Raw genomic sequence first — 18,141 nt, 5'->3', positions numbered from 1 at the left:
CCAACAATAGGGTTGCAGATCCCTTTAGCTCCTTGGGTACTTTCTCTAGCTTCTCCATTGGGAGCCCTGTGATACATCCAATAGCTGACTGTGAATGGTCTTGCTGTGAAATGTTCGGGTGGATGTTGAGAAAGTAATACTCCAAAGAAAATGATAGCATGTGTCTCCGCTGTCAGTGCTTCGTGTTTGCTTCTTCCTCTCATTGTATTCTTTACTAATTTGCTTTCTCTGCTGTCTGTCTGTTCTTTTCTAACAGCTGAGGAATGTGCTGCTGACTCTGACCTCAACTTTCTTATTCCTGTTGCAGTGGGTGTGGCCTTGGGCTTCCTTATAATTGCTGTGTTTATATCTTACATGATTGGAAGACGGAAAAGTCGTACTGGGTATCAGTCTGTCTAATCAAACCAGTCTAGTGCTTCCATTGGCCAAAAGCCAGGAATCGCTGTGCGATAAATCGGATTCACAGACTGACTTCAGTGAGTTGCAAGCTGGCTTGGGCATGAGTAGAACTTTAAAAATGGATTAGGACCAGCCTTTATTTCTGTCATTTTCTTCTCTGTTCATTAAGATGTAATTTAAAGAAAACTTACAACTTAGACTGTCTTTTTAAAGTAAATAATTTTAAGCATCTGGATCCAATTTTGGAAGCATTTCTACCGAAGTATAATTTTATATGTTGCAGTTAGTTGTATTTTGCTACTTTGATGTTATTTGCAAAATCAGAACTGAAAGAGAATGTCACTTGCTTCCCGAAATAAGTTTTGAAACATTATAGTTCATCTTCTTTGAAGACAAACATAAAATTTAGCTCATAAAAGGAATGACTTTCTGCACCTTCTAAGGAGAATTGTTTAAATCTGTGTAATTCTGTTACTTTAAAAAGGGGTCTCGGGGCTGGAGAGATGGCTCAGTCATTGAAGGCTACGCTCACAACCAACAATAAAAAGAGGTCTGGGATGTAACCCAGTGATACTGCATGCATATGTGAAGTTCTGGGTTCCAGCCTCACAACTTAAAAGTAGCATCTAAAACAGACTACACTCAACAGTAAAAGCTGCCTATTTCTCCATTACTTTCAGAGCTACTATATTTTAAGAAGGAATTGTTTGTTTATTTTTTTGGCTTTGGCAGTTTGGGATGTATTCATTATATTAAACCTGATATTTCTACTGCAAGATGAAGCAATACTGTTCGTGTTTTTTTAAGGTGTTGATTTAGAATGGGCTATGTTTTTTTAAGGGTATAATTTAGAATTGTTTCCCAGCTTTAACTTGTTCAGAAAGTTAACTTATCCTGCACTAACAAAAAGAAAAATCCTTCTGTATACTTTTGTGCCTCAGTGAGTTCAATGCATTGACCTTTCCTCTCCCGGTACCAAGTGCTAACTGTGGAATCTAGTGGACGCTGACATGTCGTCTGTCAGGTGGCTGCCTAACCAAAGCTCACCTGGGATGATCTTACAAATGTATTGATCTTGATAGAGTCTTGTATCCCTGTCGGGGCCATGAGTGCCTGTGGTTTCTGGAGGAAGGTCCTAGACACTACGTCTCCTTGTGTTTGTTGGATTCTTTAGCCACCAAGGTACTTTGGATGTTTAATGCTTTGCACACCTGATACTAGCACGAGGCAGATGTTGAATTTTCTCTAGCTATTTTCTCTCTACTAAGAACTGAAGAGTCCAAAGATCTGTTTTCACGTCAGAGATTTTAGTTAAGCCTAAAATATTAATCTTAAGTCCAAGTCAGTGGTTTTCAACCTCTGGATTTTGACCCCATTAACAAACCCCTGTCTCCAAAAATATTTACATTACAATCTGTAACAGTAGCAAAATTAGTTATGAAGTGGCAACAAAAATGCTTTGGGATTGGGGGGTCAACAGAAAGGGTTGCAGCATTAGGAAGGTTGAGGACCACTGGGCTAAGTGATGTTAGTCTGATAGCAGATCCCAGGATCAAATCCCAATCTACCTCTGAGCATACTGCAGCTGCTCACCACTGTGCTGCTGCCATGAGCTGATGCCAGGGTATTTTACCATTAATTGCAGTTCTGAAATCCTGTTAAAAAGAAAGCAGGTTTGCCAAGATGCTCGCCTGCTATCTTATCTCTGTCTATCTCAAAAGCAGAGACACCCAACTGTGTAGAATTCTGGGTAACTCCTTTAGCAGAGGCAAGTGCTCCTCCATTTGCTCTAATAGATACAGAACGGCTTTTAACAAAACGTCCTCCAACGGCTTCTACTTATTTGTTATTTAGCAAAAGTCATTTAGCCAAAATGCCAGTACTGTAAAGAACAGTGACTTCCTTTCAATATATATTTTGGATATTATCTTGAAGCCTAATTAATTAAATGGACTTTTTGGCTTGCTAAGTATATGACTTGAATATTCAGAGAGATCCCAAAAATATGGGTATATCCAAAACCTCTCTACTCTTTGAGCAGGAAACTAATGTAACTAATTCTTCATTAGGTATTTTGGCTTTATCTTAGGCAATTAACAGATGTGTCTTCTATTCTCTGAGCATTGAAATACAAAATCATAGGAGGTTAAAAAAGTTGCTTCAATTCCAGTGAAGTTCAAAGTCTGTGAACTGAGTTGAGTGTTCAATTAGCTTTTCTTTGTGAGTTCTTGTTATACCAATATAACAGTGGATCAGACTAAGACTTTGAACTTGTGAATGGTGAATCATTTTCTACCTAATCCTCTTTGGGAGAACTGATGCTTGCTGTTCTTTCAAGTCTTGGATTGTCCCATTTAAAGAACTAATGGATCCAGGGAAAATAAAGTATACTGTGGTATCCTTGTTTGATCTCATATGTGTGATTTTAGATTGATACATTAGCGCTAATAAAGGTGATACATCCCATGCCACCATGGTTAACCTCATTTTTATTCTGTGTACACAGCCTTAAGAGCTTAGATTGATTTATAGCTTTTAGCTTTAAGTCCTTTTCTTTTGACATGCCAGCACAAATCATGATCTTAAAGGTTTGCAATTTGACTCAAGTCCCATTATAAGGTAACTACTAGAACCTTTAAAATAGACAATTCATGGGGATGGAAAGATGGCTCAGTGGTTAAGAGCACTGTCTGCTCTTTCAGAGGACCTGAGTTCAATTCCCAGCAACCACATGGTGGCTCACAACCATCTGTAACGGGATCCGATGCCCTCTTCTGGTGTGTCTGAAGACAGCTACAGTGTACTCACATATATAAAATAAAAAAAATCTTAAGAAAAAGAATGAAAACCCGATTTGTTAAAAAAAATAGACAATTCAAATATGAGGGCCTACATATTCATGAAAATACCAAGAAAATATCCAGAACAAAATGTATACATCAACAATTGGAAGAACTTAATACATGTTTGTGGATACCAATGACCTGTACTCATCACTAAAGTTCATTCTGATGAATAGATGCTTTCCAACTGGGGTTGGAGAGGAGCTGAAACGTCCCTTAAATTCCTTACAAAAGCCCTCTGTCTTCTCACTTGGATGACTACATTAGATCATACATGTATTTCTTACTGTTTATATTAATTTGGGTATTGGGAGAAGGAATTTAGTATTGTCTCTCAGTTGTTCTTAAATGTTAGCATTTCATTTTGTGACTGATCCATGTTTTATCCCCATCCACTGTTTTTTTTCTGAGACATATAACCCAGGCTGGGGCTTTGAACTCCTGAGCCTCCTGCTTCTAACTCCTGGGTACTGATGTTATAGGCAGCACTACCACATACAACTTTAGTTGGAAAAGTGGCTCTACACAGGATTTGTTGGACTGGTTAGGGAAGGGGAGTCTCAACAGAATATTTCTTGTTTCATCTCCTTTACTGAATGTATTCACAATTCAATACTTAACAAGTGCAGCTAGCAAGAATACTCCTTGTATATTGTCTGTAAGGGTTCCTATGGATGTAAGTCAATTTGAAGGATCACCCTTTAAGTTCAGTGTATATAATCCCTGAGAGCACTACTGCCTTTAGAACTCGGAGAAAATATTTCCTCTTTTCCATTACTTTTATTGTTTATGTATTTTTAAGGCACTGTAAATTTGGATCACTTTGTTTCAAGAGGTGTGCATAATGAACAACAAGTTTTGGTACACAGTGTTTTTGTTTTTCCTTGAAATAGTTTCTCTGTGTAACACTGACTGTCCTGGAACTTGCTCTGGCATTAACCTCACAGAGATCCATCTGACTCTGCTGGAATTGAAGGTCTGTGTTACAACTGACCAAATGGGAATGGTGGCAGGGAAATCAACTGCCCTTTCCCCCACCCTCACCCCAACACATTTTTCTTTTCTTAACCAGGAAAGCAACTCTAGTTTCTTTTCTCAATACAAAGTCTCACTATGTAGCTCTGGATGGCCTCAAACTTTCACAGATTCTTCTGCCCCACCTCCCACCCCCACCCAGTGCTGAGATTAAAGGTGGGCACCACCGCCACCTGATAGCAACTCTAGTTTCAGTGAGCTGCTCCAGTGCTAAGCTCCTGACCCACATTGTGTCATTCAGAACAGTAATTCTGAGGTTGCAAATTATCATCCCCAGTTCACAGAAGTGAGGTCACTGAAGCATTGAAGTTAGTGGCCAAGTGGCTGAGTTCAGGTTCGTCTGCCTCCACAGACCATACCGTTTAGCATTATACATCCTGCTCTAAGATGCTTTAGGCTTATAGAGCATTTGCCTTGTATTAGTCACAGAAATCTGACTCGTGCTCTACCAGCTTGCCTTTAATCAATCCAATACACTCCATTATTCTTGAGTTTGGAAGGGTAGATGAGTTCTGTGGCAACGTGCCTTTTGAAAGCTCAGTGCCAGTTTGCAGTGTGCCTTATTACTAATGCTAAGCTCTGAGGATCTTTTTTTTTTTCCCCAAGCTAGCCTCATCCATTTATTCTGATCACGTATCATTATCATTCTGCCCTCAGATTCTTCTGCATCATGAATCATTTTGACTGTGCATTAGTGTGTTTAAGAAACTAAATGGAATTCTCTCTGTCCTCGCTTTCCTTAATGTCACTCCTATCCCAGAGTCATCCCTTGGATTTAAGTGCACTGTAGCTAGGACGCTTGGCAGTTTGAGCTCTGATACACAGCTCCTACTCCCAAATCTAGGGCAGTGCTGTGGTTATGAGTATGCATGGCCATACCCAGCTAGGGCTTCAAATGCAGATCCTTCAGCTTACACAGCAAGTGCTCTTACCCACTGAGCCATCTCTTCAGCTCTGAAGTGCCATTTTAAACTGGCTGGACAGGTAATGCTTTATTGACAAGATGACAGTTCAAAGAGACTTGACTGGGGTGGGAGTGTGAGCTATGAAGGGAGCTATGGAACAAGATTTTCAGATACAATGCAGAGAAAGTACAAGGACCTAGAGAGGAAAGCACCCTTGAGAGGCTTTGGGGGGGGGTCAATATGGTTACAAAGGAGTACAGGGATGTACTAGACAAGATATGCTACAGATTATGGCCAGAAGTTTAAACATGAAGGTAAGCATCTCTTGAAACTCTTTCAAAACTGCCCTACATTTGGGAGTAGGAGCTTCCTTGCCAGCCAGTGGGCCAGGAATGGCAAACTTCAGGCCAGTAAAAAACGATGTGTTTTTTTTTTTTTTTTCAACACCTAGTATTTTATTCAGACAGCAGTCCCGTCACACATGGTCCAAGAACATTCAAGTAAGAACTCAAATCAGAAGTTAAAGACTGGTCTTCAAACATCATAGCCAACAATGCCACGTTTGCCTATGATCTCTCCGATATAAAACCACATCCACACCTCAGTGGCCACCAAACCATTCAGCACAGCTTCCTTAACTGTAAGGTGTTTGAAGCTACCAGTTTTAGCACTTTGATTTTTTTTTCACACTCTGAATAGCTGTAGGAATTTCACCAGGGGTTGGGGGAACCAGCTCAACCTTGCCGTAGTGCCAAAATGTGGCCACTCGAGGCTTCGAGTAAGTCATGGCAGTGGCCACCATCGACGGTGCTTTCTCCGTGAAGTTACTGATGAACTTGGCCATGGTCTAAGGTGGAAGGTATGTCTCCCCGAACCACCGGTTGAATGTCCCTCTATGGTTTTTCTGTTGGTTTTGTTTTGGTTTGTATATGTTATTTTGTTTTGATTTTTAAAAATCTTACTGTTTTTTTTTATTTGTTTTGATTGAGGGATTGGAGAGTTGAGTTTGGGGAGTGGGAACACGATAAAAATATATGAAAAAAAAAGAAACCCTGTTTCAAGCAAATAAGGCAGAAAATGACAGACCAGGACACCCAGTGTTGTCTGATCTTTGTATACACACATGGACATGCACTAGTAATGCATACAATGTTCACGTGTGTGTGTTCATGTTGGTGCACACACACACACGAGAGAGAGAGAGAGAGAGAGAGAGAGAGAGAGAGAGAGAGAGAGAGAGAACAACATTCCTATGACTTTTCATTCCCCCTGCTTTGTGGACCGAGGTTAGATTCCTAGCATCAGGGCAGCTTACAACCATCTGTAACTCCAGGCCCAGGGGATCCACTCTCATGTCATGGTACCCTTTCTAGTGTCATGACCAGTAACCACATCCACAAAGACATAAATGTATAAAGTTAAAATGTGTATTTTTACTGGGATCCACAGGAGAGAAAATGTTTTGTAAATGTGTGTGATAATTTTCTGCTATGCCACTTAACATGATTTCTAGTTCTAACGATTTTTCTGTAAATTTTATTTCTTTTTGTACAGATTTACTTTTACTTGAATGTATTTGTGTACCCTTATGTGTTGTGTGTGTGAAGGTGAGTGCAGGTGTCTGTGGAGGTCCGAAGAGGGTGTTAGATCCCCAGGAGCTGAAGTTACAGGTGGTTGTGAGCTCAGGTTCTCTGGAAGAGTAGCAGGTACTCTTAATGGTTGGGCTTCTCTCCAGCCCCATAATTTCATTTTTTTTAAAAAAAGGCAACAAAAAATCCATTGTATATATTGAACACTTTTTCTTTATCCATTGATCTGATTCTATTTCTTAGCTATTATGAAGAGTACAGCAATATACATGGGTGTGTGGTCTCTGTGGTAGGGTTTATAGTCCATTACATAAATATAAATATAATTATATTCTCCCTCTTTCCCTCTCTATTCTGACTGCAGTTTCCCCTCCCTTCCTCCTCTCTTCCCAGTATCCCCCCTTCTCTCCTTTGTCCCCCTCACCCACTCCTCCAGTTCTCTTCAGAGAAGAATAGGCTTCCCATGCTATCAGCCAACCATGGCATATCAAGTTATAGTAAGACTAGGCACCTCCTCTCCTGTTGAGGCTGGATGAGGCAGCCTAGTAGGAGGAAAGGTTCCTAAAGCAGGCATAAGAGTCAGAGATAGCTCTTGCTCCTGTGTTAGGAATCTTACAAGAAGACCAAGCTACACACCTGTAACATATGTGCAGAAGGCCTAGATCAGACCCATGCAGGCTTCCTGGTCAGTCTTTGTAAGCCCCCGTGAGTCCAGGTTAGTTGAGTCTGTGGGTTTTCTTGCAATGTCCTCAAACTTTATGGTTCCTACATTCCTTTCCCCTCTTCTACAGGATTTCCTGAGCTCTGCCTAATGTTTATATCTGTGGGTGTCTGTATCTGTTTTCATCAATTGCTGGGGGAACGGTCTCTGGTAACAACTGGGCAAGGCACCAATCTATGAGTATAGCAGAATATTAGGAATAATTTTCTATTCTAGGTCTCTGAGCTATCCATCTTCTGCATCCTGGCCTTCCAGGCAGTGTCAGGGGTGGTCTTATGGCATGGGTCTCAAGCTGGACCAGCCATTGATTGGCCATTCCCACAATGTCTGCTCTACCTTTACCCAAGTACATCTTGTAGGTAGGACCAATTTGTATAGTTAGTGTTATGGCTAGATGATATGGTAGTTGCATTTTTACAATTGGGCCCTTCACACTTGATTTGTGTACTGGATACACCAGTTTATATCCCTAACAGCAGTGTGAAGGCTTTCTCTTTCCTCATCAGCATTTGTAATTATCCGTTTTCTTGTTGATAGTCTGGGGTGAGATTTAATCTCACTGTAGTTTTAATGTCACAGATGGCTAAAGGAACAACAGTACTTCTTGTGTCACTTCTAATTCCAAAACGTAGCCTGCATCTGTGACTTCTGGAAGTTCCTATGTAATTAATTAATTAATTAACACCCCAAATGCTGCTTCCTCTCCTGTCTCTCCTTCCCAGAGTCCCTTCCCCCATACTCTCTCCCCTTCTTCTCTGAGAGAGTGGGTTCCCTCCTGTGTTTTTCCCCCAATGCTGGCACATCAAGTCTCTGCCAGATTAGGAGCATCTTCTCCCACTGAGGCCAGAGAAGGCAGCCATAGAGATTTGAGCTGCACATCTCCTACATAATGTTCTGGGAGGCCTCGGTCCAGCCTGTGTATGTTCTTTGGTTAGTGGTTTAGTCTCTAAGAGCTCCCATGGGTCCAGGTTAGTTGACTCTATTGGTCTCCCTGTGGGGTTCCCTTCCCCTTCAGCTCCTTCAATCCTTCCCCCAACTCTTCCGTAAGTGTCCACGACCTCCATGCTATGTCTGGCTCTGGGTATCTCCATCTGTTTCAGTCAGCTGCTGGGTAGAGCCTCTCAGAGGACAGTTATGCTAGACTTCTGTCTGCAAGCATAGCAGAGTATCAATAATAGTGTCAGGGATTGGTACTTGCCCATGGGATGGGCTTTAAAGTTGACCTTTCTTTCAGTCTCTGCTCCATCCCCATCCCTGCATTTCTTGTATAGAGGAAAAATTTTCAGGTCAAAGTTTTATGGGTGGGTTGGTATCCTTAACCCCTCCACTGAAGGTCCTGCCTGGCTCTAGGAGGTGGCCTCTTCAGGTTCTATGTCCTCACTGTTAGTCATCTGATATATTTTTCTCTGTGATATGAACATTCAAAATTCTCCCTACTTGCTTTTTTTATGTTCAGAATGGTATTTTCCAACTACAGTTATCGTCCTTTGCTACTAAACATCAGACAGTATTCGTCCTATCCAACTTTGTCTCTGTGCTCTGAAAACATTCTCTGTCCATTCTCCTTTCCTCACACCCTTCCAGGACTCTAGGAGGCACGACTTGATTCCCCACTTTCTATGGGAACAACTTTCTTTCTTTCTTTTTTTTTTTTTTTTTTTTTTTTCGAGACAGGGTTTCTCTGTGTAGCTCTGGCTGTCCTGGAACTCATTCTGTAGACCAGGCTGGCCTCGAACTCAGAAATCCACCTGCCTCTGTCTCCCAAGTGCTAGGATTAAAGGCGTGTGCCACCACGCCCGGCTTGGGAACAACCTTTTAAGGTTGCTCATATCAATGAGAACATATGGCATTGTTTTTCTATGCCAGATACATTTCATGTAACATAACTTCCAATTCTGTCCACATTGCTGCAATGACTGAACTGCATTTTTTTCCTCTTTCCATTTTTAAAAAAATGTATGCATATGGGTGTTTCACCTGTCAAGCATGTCTGTGCACCATGTGAGTGAGCTGTCTGTGGATGTTAGAAGAGGGTGTCAGATACCCTGGAACTGGAGTTACATATGCAAGTGAGCTGCTATGTGGGCAATGGGAATTTAATCTGGGGCCTCTGGAAAAGTATAGCCAGTCTCTTAATTACTGAGCCATCTCTCCAGTCCCAAACTGCATTCCTTTGAGACTGAATAATGTTCTACTGTGTATCTGCACATTTTCTTCATACCTTCATCTGCCAATGGACACATAGGGCACTTCCATATCTGGGCTCTGGTGAATAGTCCTGAGACTAACCCCTCTACTAAGCATAGAATCATACTGATCTCATTTCCTCTGGATTTGAACCCAGGGGTGGGACTGCTATATTTTGTGATTGTTCTGTTTCTAGTTGTAATGAATCTTCATGCTGTTTTCCAGAAATATATCCACAGCAACAGTTTTTAAACCTTTGCCAGCAGTTGTTAGGTTTTACCCTTTTGGTGGAAGTGAAGTAGTATCTTGCTGTGGCTTTTTGCTATTCATCACCTAAGTATTCTCTTAGCTGAAGCTTTAAACTCAAATTATTTATTCCTTTGAGTCTCATGTGTGCATCTTTCAAGTGGATTCTGCAACTCACTGCATAACTTCACAATTCAGTCTTGTTTTTCAACGTGGTTGGAGTATACTTTTTCTGTTCATCTGAGTCTTATCTTAGTTCCATTCCCTCTCTATTCCCTCTTCTTTTGATCACAACATCTGTAATAAGGAAAAGATTCAGCTTGATATCATTAAGCAAACACTTATTGCTTACTATATTTGGTGGCATTCTCTTCAATCTTTTTAAAACTTTAAAACGCTACACCATAGAATGTATTGCTATTTTAGAGATGGGCAAACCTAACTTAGGTTAAATAAATTGTACAGGGATACATAGCTACATAATACATAGTTTAAATGCCAAGGTTCAAAAACCTGTACTGACATAAACATCATACTATATGATACAGCATTTAAAAGAAAGCAAATGGAATTCTGAACATGCTGTCTACCTTCAAATAGAAAGTGGGGAATCCATATACAACCACCAAACCCAGACACTTTTGCATATGCCAGCCAGATTTTACTGACAGGACCCTGATATAGCTGTCTCTTGTGAGGCTATGCCAGTGCCTGGCAAACACAGAAGTGGATGCTCACAGTCAGCTATTGGGTGGAACACAGGGCCCCTAATGGAGGAGCTAGAGAAAGTACCCAAGGATCTGAAGGGGTCTGCAACCCTATAGGTGGAACAACAATATGAACTAACCAGTACCCCCAGAGTTCATGTCTCTCGTTGCATATGTAGCAGAGGATGCCCTAGTTGGACATCAATGGAAGGAGAGGCCCTTGGTCTTGGGAAGATCATATGCCCCAGTTCAGGGGAATGCCAGGGTCAGGAAGTGGGAGTGGATGGATTGGGGAACAGGACAGGGGGAGGGTATAGGGGGCTTTCAGGATAGCATTTGAAATGTAAATAAAGAAAATATTTAATAAAATATATAATGTGAAAAGAAAAGAAAGCGGGGAATCAAGTCGTGCCTCCTAGAGTCCTGGAAGGGTGTGAGGAAAGGAGAATGGACAGAGAATGTTTTCAGAGCACAGAGACAAAGTTGGATAGGACGAATACTGTCTGATGTTCAGTAACAAAGGAGGATAACTGTAGTTGGAAAATATCATTCTGAACATAAAAAAGCAAATAGGGAGAATTTTGAATGCTCATATCACAGAGAAATATATATCAGATGTCCTGAACTTATCACTACATATGTATAGTGAAATATATTAAAACATCACAGTATACCCCATTAAATATAGTTATGTGTCAGTTTTTTTTAAAAATCTGGGCCGAGGAGATGGCTCAGTGGGTAAGAGGCTTACTATGAAAGGAAGAACACCTGGATTTGAGTGCCCAGAACCCATGCAAAGTCCAGGCCATCATGTATGCCTTTTACTCCAGTGCTGGGGAGAGACAGATGGAGTCCAGGGGCTTGCTGCTCAGACAGTGGGCTGTTGAAATGGTAGACTTCAGGGTAGACTGTGTCTCAAGAGAATACACCTGAGGTCCTTTTCTAGTCTCTGCTGGTACATATACCTATACAGACATGCACATATGGCATGTACAGCACACACATATATAAAATAAAATAATCATTTAAAAGTCCACATTTGGACCATCCAGAGACTACCCCACCTGGGGATCCATCCCATATACAGTCACCAAACCCAGACGTGGATGCCAACAAGATTTTGCTGACAGGAGCCTGATATAGCTGTTTCCTGAGAGGCTCTGCCAGTGCCTGACAAATACAGAGGTGGATGCTCACAGCCATTGGACTGAGTACAGGGTCCCTAATGAAGGAACTAGAGAAAGGACCCAAGGAGCTGAAGGAATTTGCAGCCCCATAGGAAGAACAACAATATGAACCGACTAGTACCCCCAGAGCTCCCAGGGACTAAACCACCAACCAAAGAAAACACATAGTGGGACTCATGGTTCCAGCCACATATGTAGCAGAGGATGGTCTAGTTGGTCATCAATGGGAAGAGAGGCTCTTGGTCCTGTGAAGGCTCTATTTCCCAGTGTAGGGGAATGTCTGGGCCAGGAAGCAGGAGTGGGTGGGTTGGGGAGTAGGGGGAGGGGGAGGGGATAGGGGGTTTTCAAAGGGGAAACCAGGAAAGGGGATAACATTTGAAATGTAAATGAAGAAAATACCTAACAAATAATAATAATAAAAAAGACAACTGGTGAGTAATAAAATAGTGCTTTTATTGAAATGTTCTATAAAACTAGAATCAAACATCTCTAGCTGCATATGTAGCAGAAGATGGTCTAATCAGCCATCATTGGAAGGAGAGGCCCTTGGTATTGGGAAGATCATATGCCCCAATACAGGGGAATGCCAGGGCCTGGAAGTGGGAGTGGGTGGGTTGGGGAGCAGGGTGGGGGAGGGTATAAGGGACATTCAGGATAGCGTTTGAATTGTAAATGAAGAAAATATCTAATAAAAATGTTTAAATAAAAAATAGACCAATAGTTTAATAGATAAACCATACAAGTATGCTGTAGTTTTATTTTTTGAGGTTGTTTTGTTTTTTTTGTTATTTTGAGACACGGATTCTCTGTGTAACTTTGGCTATCCTGGAACTTGCTCTGCAGACCAGTCTGGCCTCAAAATGAGAGATTCACCTGCTTCTTCCTCACAAGTGTTGGGATTAAAGTCATGCTCCACCACTGCCTGGCTAACATGTAGTGTGTGTGTGTGTGTGTGTTAACTTATAGGGTTGTTCTCTTCAATCAGTAGGAAAAGAGTGGAACATTAAAAATAATGCTTAGCTACTAAAACAGTAGTTTACTTATTTTTAGATCCCTGACTTCACAACATTAAAACAAATGCAAGTATGCTTAAAGAGGTTAAAATTTAAACTACAGAAGATCCAGAATTGAACATAGATAGCTACAGTAGCATAGTAGTGGGGATGTTGTGGTGGAAACACTTGCTTGGCATGCACAGGGCTGTGAAATAATCTGCCCCCGACGAGCACATACACACGCATGAAAAATGACAGTGAAAAAGAAGATATTTCAATATTAAAAATGTACTATTTATGAGCATCTAAGTGACACCAGACACAAAGTTAAACAAGACCATGACAGCAAAAACAAAAGAAAATATTTGTTCTCTGAAGTATATGGGTTAGTAATATCCTTACTACCAAATACTGACAAAACAAGAGAAGACAGCCATTCCCAGGAGTGATCTGGAACAGAGACTTGAATAGGTGAATCAAAGCAGACAAGCTGCATATAGATAGCAAATTGAGAAGTGCGCCATCTTCCTGGTCACAGAAAGAATGGAAACTAAAACAAAGTAACTTATTAGGTTAAATGTTAAATTAGAAACATTATTACCCTGTGTGTGTGTGATGTGTGAGAGTGTGTGGGTGCTCATACTGGCACATGGAGATCAGAGGACAAGTTGTATGACTGCTTCTCTCCTTCCACTCTTCTGTGGGTTCTGAGGGCTCAGGAAATGCTTTACCCACTAAGCAATCTTGCCAGCTCCCTAGGTTGGTTATAGTTTTAAATGATACTTTTGCCTGTGAATCAGAAAACTCTACCCTAGTGTAATATTGAGTGGAAGTGAAAATTTGCAAATAATTGTCAAAATTGTCATTTTGACTAATGTAATGTGAAGTATGCATATGATAGAATATCATATGGCCATTTAAAATCACATTCTTAAGAACAGCAATATGATTATGTCTGCTAAGGAAAAATAATGGACTGAGGATGTGGTCAGTGGGTAAGGTGCTTGACTAGCAGCATCTTATGAAACATAGTTTGATCCCCAGCACTGCATGCCTGTATCCTAGTGAGTGGGCACTGGAGACAGGAATACCAGGTTCAAGGTCATCTTTGGCTACATAACAAATTTAGTGCTATCTAGGGATGCATATAATTGATTCTCAAAATGATGTCCCATTTTGTTTTGGTAAGTAAACCTCTCTTCCTGTTCACCGATACTCTACCCCTCCAAACATCCTTCCTGTCCCTGGATCTTCCCTCATGCAGGGGCCACTGCTTCTACAACTATGGAACCTATAAAAAAAATCCATAGTTTTTATGCATGTATTTAAAAAGGTATATGTTTATATGTGTAACGTAAATAGATCAAACTATAAATGCCTTGCTTCTCGCTTTGGGTTATGAATCACTTTTACTACTTTTTGCAGTCCAATTTAGGTTTGCATTGATAATGAAAAAGACCTTGAGAAAATAATTTCCTCAGAGTGGGTTTTGCATCTTCTTGGCTTTCTCTTCTGCACATAAATAAATACCCCCATGAAAGGACAAGGCCTTGACTTCTGCTCCATCTCACAGCACTTCACATTTATCCAGACGAGTTCCTTAATTTTTTATTGTTGAGTTAGTCTAGTCACATGGTACTGAGCTCATGAGCTTAGTCTGGCTCCCCTGCCTACACAACAAATGATCTCTATGTTTTGGCCAAGATCCTCTCTATTCTCCAACTCACAGGCCCTTCTCATGCCATAGCCAACCTGTCCAACCATCCAGATCTATCCCCACACTCCATGATTGGACCAGGAAGCACATCTTGTACACCAGTCCAGTCCCCTCTGTCCATCTGACGTCATCCCACCCCAGCTATTTCCAACTTCTAGGCCTAGCCTGCCTGTATTTCCTCTCTATTGACCCAACTTGCTCTGTCACTATCAGAATGGGAACTAACAAAAGAAGCCCATGTGCCCAGATTTCATCACAAAAATACTAATGTATGTAATATCAAACCTGTCTTGTAGAACTATTTGCCAATGACAGTTTTCTAGTCGGACCCAGGGCATAGTATTTAAGAACACTTGTAAACTTCATCAAAGAACTCAGGGAGTTTAAAGAAGAGAGAAAGGAATAGTTCAATGAAATTAAGGAAAAATAGCTTAAGGAGAATAAATGAGTGATACCTGAAAAACACAATCATAAGGCTGATGGAAATGACAAAGACAATACAGGACTTGAGAACAGAATTCATTGAGGAGATGGAAGCACTGAAGAGGACTCAAGCTGAAAAGAAGATGGAATTAAAAACCCCAATGAATTCAACTAGGGAACTTGAAGGAAAGCCTTATAAATAGGTTATAGTATCAGAAAATAGAATAGTAGGACCTGAAGATCAATAAGCAGATCTAGAAAAAATAAGCGTGGAATATGAACAATTTAAAACACTACAAGAAAGGAACACACAGGAAATGTGAGATGCCATGAAAAAAAATCTTTAAATTATAGGCATAGATGAGGGAGAAGAATCTCAAGTTTAATAGGATGGACCAGCTTTTCAACAAGGTCATAGAAAAAAGGAAAGGCACACCTATGTAGATATAAGACACATACTGAACACCAAATAGACAAGACAAGAAAATTCCCACATCCTCCTAGTATATTATAGTTAAAACACGAACTCTGCATAACATGTATTGAAAGCTGAAAGAGAAAAATAAGTATAAGTCACATATAAAAGAAAACCCATCAAAACACAGCTGATTTCTCAATGGCAACTTTGAAAGCCAGAAAAGCCTGGAACAATGCATTCCAGTCCTTGAAGACTCTGATGGAGGCCTAGATTAATATACTCAGTAAAACTAGCTTCCAATACTAATGGAGACAGAAAAACTTTCCAGAACATAAACACACCTTAAAAGTTTTTTTTTTTTTTTTAATATCCAGGAAACCAAACAAAATACAAGAAGTATTTTTTTCTGACTGAAGAGAAAAATGAGCAGAGCAGAAAAATTGTGGGAAGAAATAATGAACCATAAGCACTAGAACATAAAATATCACTGAGAACACAGTGCCAAATACCAATAACAGGATGAACATAACACACACATTTCAATAATAACTTTAAATACCAATACCAATCAATTTCCCAATCAAATGACACAGGCTGACTAATGGATCAAGAAATAAAATTAATCTATGTGTTTTCTATAAGAAACACAGCATTTAAGATAGACACTGCCTTAGAATAAAAGGATGGGCAAAAATACTCCACTCTAATCAAATGGGGTCAGAAAGCAACCATGCATCAATATCCTACTCTGACAAAATAGATATCACACTAAAACTAATCTCAAGAGATAAAGAGGTATGCTTCATTCTAACCAAGTGAACAATTAACACAGAAGACATTACTATCCTAAACATCCACCAAAATCTGAAGTACTCAGTTTCATAAAAAATGTATTGCTGGATTTAATGACAGAGACTAACAACAATCCATTAATAGTAGGTGATTTCAGCACTCCACTTTCTCCAATAAATAGGTCATTTGGAAAAAAAACCATCAAAATTAATTGACATTATACATCACATAGACTTAACAGGTATCCATGGGATATTCTACCCAAAAAGACATTAAACAACTCACTACTGAATGATGAATGGGCCAAAGAATAAATCAATAAAGAAATTTAAAAAGCTTCCTGTAACTAAATGAAAATGAAAACACAACACAAAAAAATCTCCTGGGACACAACAAAAGCAGTCCTATGTGGGAAATTTATGGTTCTAAGTTCCTACATTACACAAACAAACAAAAACAGAATGAGCACAAATACATACTTAGTGGTGCAACTGGAACTTTAAGAAGAACAAGAACAAATCCATACCCAGTTAATGGCAAAAGGTAGTGAAAATCAGAGTAGTTATTAGTGCAACAGAAACAGGGAAAGCAATACCAAAAATATTAACAAATATAAGGGCTGCTTCTTTGAGACGATAAACTGCCAAGTCCTGCATGGCCATGTGGAAGGGACAGTGTGACATGGTTTCCTGCCTCTGTAGCAGAACCATCAGAGTGTGGGACTCCATGAGTGTTGGCAGTTGCTAGGTGTAAGTTGTGTTTCTATATTTTACTTCAGGTTCCTCCTTCATGGGTATGTCCTCTCTGAGGACATTCTGAAGGTTAATGATTCAATGATAATTGGAAACTGCATGAGTCTGGGAGACGAGAGTATGGCTATGTCCTTGCAAAAATGATAAATGCTATGACTTTCAGGACAGCCCTTAAGGCTGTGGAAAAGGACTCTGAAAACATTAGTTCAAAAATATATAATTTCTCAACTATGTAAAATATAAGGATGCAATATATGATTTATATGAGGGGCTTCATGGACCTAAAAGAACAGAGGCAGGTGCACTATGAGCCAGCTTGTCAGAAAGATATCAAGGAAGGAGATAAAGAGATTTGGGCAGTGGTGATGGCAGAGCAAGGTCTCACCCAGCTAAATTTATTGTTTGTGGTTACAAAGGCATGCATATTCTTGAGTTTAAGGTCAACCTGGGACAGACTCAGTTTAGGTCCAAGCCCAGACATATTGGGGGAAAGATGTACTTTTTCTAAGAATCAGGGGTCAAGGGTCAAGGGATGCTGATTCATGGAATAATCAAAAGAGAAACTGGAGTGGATGATTAAACTGATATGTAAATAAAAGATTGGGCTTTGGTCTTCAAGAGCTGAGCCATCTGGATGAGTTGTCTGGAGATCTCTAGAGAAAGTTGTCTCAAGCAGAACACAGGCTGTCAGCCTGTACCCACCATTTGACTTCAAGTTGTCACTTTCAAACATTCCTCCCTCATAACCCCTCTACAAGCCAAGGCTGGTTCTTGGCAATAAAAAGGCTTGATAGACCCATGTCTCAACTAGCCATAAGAAAAAGAGAGGATCCATGTTAACAAAGTCAGAAATGAACAGGGAAACAACATATACTGAATAAATCACAGTATTATAAAGGAATACTTTTAAATAGACTACCTATATGCCATTAAAAGCTGGAAAACCTAAAGGAAATGTACAAATTTTTAGAGTCAACCAAACCACCAAAATTAAACCAAAAAGAACTCAGCAACATAAGCAGACCTATAACAAGTGAGGAGATTGAAATGGCAACAATAATGATAACAACAACAACCACTGCCACCTTCCAGGCTTAAAATAATTGTTCAGGGCAAGAAGAATTCACAGCAGACTCCTACCAGACTTTCAGAGAAGATCTATAGTCAATTCTTAAACTAAACAAAGGAGGAGGAGGAAGAGAAGAAAGAAAGGCAGGGGTGGGGG

At 40.2% G+C, this 18,141-nt stretch overlaps 1 protein-coding gene and 1 pseudogene across 1 annotated transcript in view; one reads left to right on the top strand and one right to left on the bottom strand.

Annotated features, from left to right (window-relative positions):
* Positions 1–2,872, top strand: part of Lamp2 (lysosomal associated membrane protein 2) — a 51,124-nt gene extending 48,252 nt beyond the window's left edge. Inside the window, exon 9 of the mRNA XM_029472999.1 lies at positions 257–2,872. Within this exon, the coding sequence (XP_029328859.1) occupies positions 257–399 (143 nt within the window). The 3' untranslated portion in view covers positions 400–2,872. The remainder of the gene's footprint in view (positions 1–256) is intronic.
* Positions 2,873–5,704: 2,832 nt separating this feature from the next.
* Positions 5,705–6,026, bottom strand: LOC110287515 (annotated as a pseudogene).
* Between the last annotated feature and the right edge of the window lie 12,115 nt (positions 6,027–18,141).

This window comes from Mus caroli, chromosome X (assembly GCF_900094665.2).
Source record: "Mus caroli chromosome X, CAROLI_EIJ_v1.1, whole genome shotgun sequence".
Taxonomy (NCBI): Eukaryota; Metazoa; Chordata; class Mammalia; order Rodentia; family Muridae; genus Mus; species Mus caroli.
Note: the sequence above shows the minus strand (reverse complement) of the source record. Positions and strands in the feature narration are given on the sequence as shown.